Source organism: Arachis hypogaea, chromosome 6 (genome assembly GCF_003086295.3).
Source record: "Arachis hypogaea cultivar Tifrunner chromosome 6, arahy.Tifrunner.gnm2.J5K5, whole genome shotgun sequence".
Taxonomy (NCBI): domain Eukaryota; kingdom Viridiplantae; phylum Streptophyta; class Magnoliopsida; order Fabales; family Fabaceae; genus Arachis; species Arachis hypogaea.
In genome coordinates, this window is record NC_092041.1 from 99,263,795 (window position 1) to 99,272,365 (window position 8,571).

Sequence of the window (8,571 nt, forward strand, 5' to 3'; positions counted from 1 at the left end):
TAGTCCATATAAAACTTTTTTAGAGAACAATAAAATATTTTAAATGTTAAAAATAAAACTAAAAGTTTATTCAAATATTAGAGATTAAATTAGTATTTTATCTATATTTAAAAAGAATTTCACTATACATTCACATCTTTTTGGTAATTAAATCTAGCTAAATTGGTCCAAATTCCACAAAATTCATTCATATAATATGGGCATGAAATCACATCATTTTCTTTCTTGTTGTTTCTTTGTACGCTGCCTCCTCCTTTTTTTTATTGGTGTTGATTTTGTTACATTTTATTTTTGTTTCTTCTTCTCCTCCTCTTTTTCATGTGATACTGCAGTTATTTATTTTTTTTTGTTTAATTTTTTTTTTGTTTTATTTCTCTTAAAAGAGTGAAATAAGAAGAATTATAAGAAAATAAAATAATAATAATAATAACAATAATAAGAAGAGAAAGATGAAAAAGAAAAAGAAACAACAGAAGATAAGAAAGAGGAAGAAAAAGAGTTTTTAAATTATGCAGAATTTATCAAAAAATTAATACCAAAATTTGTTAACAATAACACATAAATTTTTTAAGTTTTGGACCGAAATTTACTACAAAAGTATGAAAATATCTTTTTTAATGCTGTATTTTTTCTTTTTATTATTCTTTCTTTTTTTTCTTCTTCTTTTCTGTTGCTCTTATTTCTAATTTTAGAAGCATTGCTTCTTATATTAGACTTGAATGAACATATTTATACTATATTGCAATCTTGTTTAGTTGAATGAATATAGGTTTCTCATTTTTCTACTGATTTTGCAGTATTATATGTTTCTTCTTCTTCTTTATTTGATTTTTTCTTGTTTTTATTTGTGTTAAGAGAATAAAATAAGAAGAATCACGAGAAGGTAAAACAAGAAGGAGAAGATAAACAAGAACAGAAGAAGAAGATGATGATAATAAAGAAGGAGGAGGATGATGATGAGTTTTGAGTTATCATTAAATAATTTCGGTGCATTTTGAATTTAATTTCGGTGCATTCTGAATTTAAATATGGTGTAGTTGGTTTGAGCTTATTTTGAACTAAATTTATTTGTATGTCGTCATCATTAAGGAATTTTGGTACATTCTGAATTTAAACTATTATACGTATAAGAAGAAGACGACGGTGATGATAATAATGATAACGATAATGATGATAATGAAAATGGAGAAAAATGAGGAGAAAAAAATTCAAATGCAAAAAAAAAAAAAAGAGGAGGAGGAGGTAGTGATGATGACAATGGTTACAATAATAATGAAGAGAAAGGTAAAATAAAGGAGGAGAAGAAAAAAAAACAGCAACAACAGAGTGAAGAAGAAGAAGAAGATGATGATAATAATGATGATGATGATCCAGCAACAACATGAATGAAGAAAAGCACATGTGTAAATATAAAATCTTTAATCTTTGATAACATGTGTAAATATAAAATCTTTAATCTTTGATAACAATTCAGTTGAATTTAGTTAAGTATTTTATTTGAATGTAGAATTTTTTATTTAAAAATATTGAAAACATGTTTGTTTTAAAACATTTTCAGTAAAAATATTTTTAATACTGAACTAAACATATTTTTTAATTTCTTTTTAATAAAATGAAAATGGGCAAACTAACCAAACCCTAGTCCTTTATTTAGAGTGGGTCTTATAGAAGAAAAAAGCTTTGTAACATGTCTTCGGCTTATGTTTGACTTTGAGCATTAATAATTTGTTGTTTTAAACAAGCGGTACTTTTTTGTATCCTCATGTGTGTGTTTATTTATTTTTATTTTATTTTTCATTTGTTTAGTCAAATTCGAAAATCCCAATAAAGATTGTTAGGGTCATGGGGAAACGAAAAATGAGGGTAGGACAAAATATTCTTCACATTAATAAGGAGAGGGAAAGGATTTTGGGATTCGGAGCAGAGTAAGCTTTGTCTCCGTCGACTAAATTAAATATTATGAATTAAGTTTAAAATTTCTAATAAATATCACAAAAAACATATTTTACCGTTATTGCCCTGTCATAAGAAGAAATGTCTTGTTGATTAAATCAAAGAAAATGTTTAAGCACTAAGAGAAAAACTATAAAACATTACAATTACATGAATGAATAAGAGAATTTATTTATTTAACCATGAGAAGGGAAGTTCAAGCTTTTAAAGCATGTGAACCCTCCATCCACAACAAGGTTATGGCCTGATATATACTTTGCATCATCAGATGCCAAGAACAACGCGGCCCGGGCCACATCAATGTCCTCACACTTTGAGCCCTTTAACTCACCAAGCCCACCCACAATTTCCCTTACTTCTTCTTCACTTAAATGATGAAAAAATTTGCCAATTTGGGCCAACGACATGGGTGTTGCAATTGGGGCTGGGGAGATGCAATTTACTCTCACCCCAAACTTGCAAAGCTCACTTGCCACTGACTTCACTACCCCAGGTATTGTAAACTTTGATATTGTGTACGGATGAGGCCCAAGCCCACCCAAAAGCCCACTTATGCTTGATGTGCATAAAATGGACCCTGATGACACTGGTGCCATCACACGGGCCGCATGCTTTATACCCGCAACCATGCCCCATACATTGGTTTTCATGACCCTATCAAAGTCATCAAGATCCAAATCTATTATGCTTGGTGGGATTGATGGGCCTGTTATGCCAGCATTGTTGAACATTATGTCAAGTTTTCCATAGTTGGTCATGGCAACGTTTACAGCTTCTTTTATTTGGGACTCAATGGTGACGTCACACTCCACAAATTGGGCTAATGGGCCCATCTCCTTTGCTATTTGTGGGCCTAGATTGGTGTCTTTGTCAGCAATGATTACTTGGGCCCCATGCTTCACAAATTCTTGGGTTGTGGCCTTGCCAAGTCCACTTGCTGCCCCGGTTATGATTGCCACTTTTCCTTCAAGCCTGAATTTTATTTTTATTTTTATTTTTGTGGTTTATTTTTGTGAACCAAAAATTCAATGAAGTCATTGTCAATCATAGCGAGTGTTCAAAGGAAGAGATATTATATTTAAATACATAAGAGGAATATTATTTGTACTACCTTTTTAGGGTATTTTTCTTAAATGCATATTTTTGCTATTTAGTTTTAAGAGGAGAAAGAAAAAAAAAAACAATGAAAGCACTGTATTTAAAATGGAATGTGTGCACTTTAAAAAGTGTGAAACTAAAAAATAACATTTCTCAACAACAAAAGTAGAATGTTTATTAATTCCCGACACACTTTTATAGTGAATAATAATAATAATAATAATAATAATAATAATAATAATAATAACCTGAGTCTTAAAGCGAAGTCCACATTAAAATTCAATAATAATAATAGAGCAGATGTTAGCATAAAGTATAACTTACAAAAATAATCGTCTAGAATATATTTAATCAGGTATATTAAATAAGGTGAAAATTCTTATAGATAACTTTGATGTGAAAACCAACCTAGAAAATTCAATATTTTTGTTTACCATGCATGTACTGATTATTGTATTCAATTGTTTATTAATTCATATTTATTTATTAAATATGTGTATAAATAAATATAATATTAATTAAAATAATTATTATCTAGCTAAAAAAATTTAGTTTGAATTTTAAAAATAATAGAATAGATTTTTTTAAGAATTATATCTGATAAAAAATATTTATAAAAAAGTTGTGCATCTAATTCTTTTTCATATCTCCATATATAAGTATAGATAATTAACTATATTTTAAAGAAAATTATCTTGAAACAAAAAAAGAAAGCATAGCAAAGAATAAAGTTCAAGCTAAAAAGTGATAAAATAAAATTTTAATCATAATAAAATTAAAATAGTGAGATTTATATAAGATAAAAATAATGAATTCAGAAATAATTAAAATATTATTTATTATTTTACTAATTTTCTTTACTTACATTATCTTTAACTTTTTATTTAACTAATATCTATCTTAAAGACACATATTAAGATTACAAATTAAAAACTTTTTTATTAAAAATATAAAAAAATAATTTTTTAGCATATTTATTCTATATTTATTAAAAAAATTGTAAAATTTCACTAATAATAATCTTACCAAAATCTTTTTTATTTTTTTCAACTGGAAAATTCAAAAGCAAATCACTTCGAAATGATGACAATGGAAGCGCAATGGACTCATCAATCGTGATGGCATATCCATCAAATAAATAATATAATATAATTCCATCAGCTTTTATCTTAAACGTCTAAATCAAAAAGCATATTTTTTTTTTCGCAAAGTTAGAGGATGATGTCGTGGACCAACTTTTTCTTCCAACAAGATTTGATTAAGTTTCCACATTCCATATAAGTGGAAGTGGAACACCTTTAGACGTCTTTTTTGCTTCCAAAGTTTAATTCATTTACAACAAAATATTTGACTTTTTACGTCCTTTTCTTTTTTTTTTTAAAAAAAATAGTTTATACATAATGATAAAGAAAGTTATCGCTCTTGATCTATTCTAAGTTTCTAATTTCTAAACGATTCAAATCCATTACCACTTTCATACAAATTATGATTCTGAATGTGTTTACCAAAGCAGAAAACGACATTAGATATATGAAAGTTTTTTTAACTAAGATGTATTCTCTATTTCTTTTCCTTTTATAAGTGAAGGATAGAAGGATATATATATTAAGTTTTTTTTAACAATAATGTGAAATTAGTCAAAGTGTCTAATACTTTGGCCCTTCAATATTTAGCTTCTTATATTTGAGTTTTGGAATGAGAAAAATCATAGTTAACACTTTAACAAACTCAGAGCTTGTTTGAAAATTATTTAATATAAAAAATAATTTTATTTTTTTAAGAAAAGAATCTGTTTTTATTTAAAACTTAATTCTATAATTTAGAATGGCTATAATATATTAATAAAATAGAATTCAAATTTAAAGAATATATGAATGGATTTAAAAATTATATTTTTTTTATCTGATTTATAAATGAAAAAAAATGAGAATTAAAATTGTTAAAAAAATTTAAATAATTCATTTTTAATTATTCTAAAACAAGAAAAAAAATTCAATTCTTAAGTAGATTTTAATTCCTAACTTTTTAAATAAGTTTTTAGTACTTTTACCGGTACCTCTAGAATGAAATGGATTAATTATGTTTCTAAGGATAAGATTTGATGAGTAGATGATTTGTGTTCTCATTTTCATTATTTGACGTTTTTGTAATTTATAAAAAAGAAAATAGAAAACAAAATTTGTTTTTACTATTTATATTATTTTCAAAAAATACTAATAATTAAAAATATTGAAAATAAAAATCCAAATTAGATGACTTATTACACAATAAGTGATAACTGATTTACTTTACATCATCATTGTAATTCTGATTCTCCTTATATTGAAGTAGTGACACTAGATACAAAATACATGAACACATGAATTTTGATCCATTGTAAGCTCATACAAAATATAATAAAATTTTTAAGTGTTTTTAGTATCTTTTTATTATATAAAATATTTAAAATAATTTTTGTTGTATAAATAATAATATATATTATTTTTAAATTTATTTTAAGAATATAAATTAAGAATAAAGTTAGACATATTAATACGTAATAGTATTTAAATATGTAGAAACATGCCTAAAAAATATTATTTAGTTTTTATTAAGACAAATTAGATAAAAAAAAAACACTCATAAAAAATGAATTTCAAATAAATATTATATCTAAAATATATCTGATACACAAATACAATAATTTCAAAAAATGTCCGTATTTTTTAGTATAACTAAAATACAAAAGGGGTTTGGGATTTGTTTATACATAAGTATACATTTGTATTTTGTACTATTATGCTTCATGTTTAGTTGGAGAGAATCTACAAGAATCAGTTATTAAGTAAGTAACACGTTTTGAAAAAGAATTAATTGGACAATTAGATGAGGGGAGAGCTGTTTGTGTTTGGTAGATGAGCAGCACGAGAACATGCAAATAGCACAATTTGATGCATGTGCTTCACGCAAATTCTGTTTCCCATTCTTTAAATTAATTTCTATGTCGCTATTTACTTCATCAATTCAAGTCACAATTTTAAACTGCACTAAATTATATGTATGAATTCTTCAACGGCTTTTGCTTTTTGCATTGTCAACGCTAATGAATAATAGTAAAGAATATGAATTAGTTAAAATAAGAATTTAGTTAATATATATGTGTTTTTAAAATATATGTTAAAACTATTAATTAATTTTGTTTTACAAAAAATAACATGCAAAATTTAATTTTTAATGTATTTATTATATATTTTATTAAAGTAAAAATTAAAATTTTTTTACTAATAGTAATATTACACATGTTAACAAAATCTTTAAAATAGCGTTTGTTTTGAAATAGTGGGACAGAGAAACTGGAAAACTGGGATTCAGTATCGTGTTTGTTGGCTCAAAAATTGACACTAAAATTTTAATCTCTATCTCCAAAATTTCAGTCAGTACTTCTAAAAAGTGGGAACACAGGGGACTGAAATTTTTGGAGACAGAGACTAAAATTTTAATAATATTTTTTACTTAAAATACCCTGATTTCAATTAATTAATTCTAATTTTATCATTTTTGTAAATTAAATTAGAGTTTCGTTCTTAATTCAATCTCGGCCTCCCACATTACACCAAATACAATACTGAGACTTATTTCAATTTCTGTCTTTCCGTATATGTCTCTCAATCTTAGTCTTTTAATCTTTCAAAAGCTACTTAAAATAATGATGATAGATTTTCTATGTTGGTTTTACACCATTTTAGTTTACAAAATGTTTGATAATAAAAAATATTATGGTCAAAATTTATTATCTTTGGCTTTATTTAATACATGTTGTAATAAATAAATATTAAATAAAATAAGTTTAAGTTGTGTAGATTGATTTTTTTTTAGTATTATCGTTTTGTTTAATAATTATTATAGCTAACATAGTATGCTTATTATTAGTAAAAAATGTTAAATATTTTTATTTAATAAATATATAATAAATATATTAAAATTTTAAATTTTTATAATTTTAATATGTGCTCTTAGGTCACAAAAAGATAAATCCATTATTATATTGTCTTAACAATTGCAATATTCAAAGAAGTAGATAGAAGGGAAATGGCAAGAAGTCAAGAACTACTTCTCTACCAAAAACTAGTTTTTTTTTTTTTTCTCTCCTGTGCAAACGTATTGCTAAAATCAGAAACAATTATTTTATCCATTAGTAATAAAAAATATTATTTAATTTGAAATCCGAAAATAAAGCTTTATGACATATATACTGAATAAAATAATCTAAAAATTTTAAACAGAATTGGCGTGAGACAAAGCTAAGTACACTGCTTAGATGCTCAAGAAAGACAATTTCTTACATATGCATAAGAGATTTTTTTTTTTTTAAGTTGAAAACTGACTCAAGTTTCATGTATATGTATAATTCAACTTTAAAATCAGCTAAGGGAGCCTATAAATTAAAGTTTGGTTGTATTCCTATAATTCATTTTTTCCCTTTACGAAAACTTTGGAAAATTGCACTCATTAAATGAAGAATTGGACTATAGCTAAATATATACAACATCACTAACCAAGAAGTTTTCAAAAAAAAAATTGAATTAATAATAAGTTTGAGGAAAACCATATAATAATGAGACTCACCTTCTTTCACCAACCGTTGCATAGAATCTGCTGCCTTCTTGATTCAAACCATTGCTAAGGGTAGCGAGCTTCAACTTCCTTAAGAAAATTTTTAAAAAATATATAAAATTAAATGAGGATTAATATACTAATAATGGAAAAGAAATTAAACTTCATGAATTCTAGAATGAAAAAGAAAAGAAAACGTTGACCAACAAATTAAAATTAAGGTTCAAAATGGACATGGTTTGGAATGAAACATTATTGAAGTTGAGTGAAGAACTAATAATTAACCTTGCTAATAATAATGTTCTGAGCATGTTTGCGTTGAAGATCTGAAGAAGAAAATAAAGATGAGTTGACCTTTTAACAGATCTCAGGTTTGAAAGCAGAGAGAATGAAATGAAAGGGTTGATGAGTGTATTTATGGAAGGATGAGAAAACGTTTGTTTTCAAAACGATTCTTCCTCTGATGAGCTATAAAGAGATTTGTTATGGTACTCTTCTTTCTATTTGATTATAATATTTTACTATTTTTTTTTATCAATTAATGACTTAGAATTTTCTTTTTAATTTTTTTAATTCTTTAAATATTTAATTTTAATTAAAGAGATATATGTCAATTTCTTAGTCGTACACACCGTAAATGTATTGATATTGTAATTATACCGAGTATTCTAATGTGAGAAATTTTTGGAGATTAGTCATTTTTAATATTTTTTATTATTATTTAATTAGTATAAATGTTAAATTATTTTTAATAAATAAATTTTATTAATTTATATGTGTAAATTTTAAAAAATATAGATATAAATTATATTAATTTATATATATAAATTTTAATAAATATAAATACAAATTATATAATTTTTGTATGTAAAATTTAGTAAATATAAATACAAATTATTACTAATAAAAAATAATAATATTTATTCG

The 8,571-nt window shown here is 24.8% G+C and overlaps 1 protein-coding gene across 1 annotated transcript; it reads right to left on the reverse strand.

Moving 5' to 3' along the window:
* Window positions 1–2,025: 2,025 nt before the first annotated feature.
* Window positions 2,026–8,129, reverse strand: LOC112697120 (momilactone A synthase). Its single transcript, XM_025750154.3, has 3 exons — window positions 7,930–8,129; window positions 7,657–7,734; window positions 2,026–2,925 (listed from the first exon to the last, which is right to left on the reverse strand). The coding sequence occupies exons 1-3, from the start codon at window positions 7,953–7,955 to the stop codon at window positions 2,130–2,132; spliced, it is 900 nt and encodes a 299-aa protein (XP_025605939.1). The 5' UTR covers window positions 7,956–8,129; the 3' UTR covers window positions 2,026–2,129.
* Window positions 8,130–8,571: the final 442 nt, after the last annotated feature.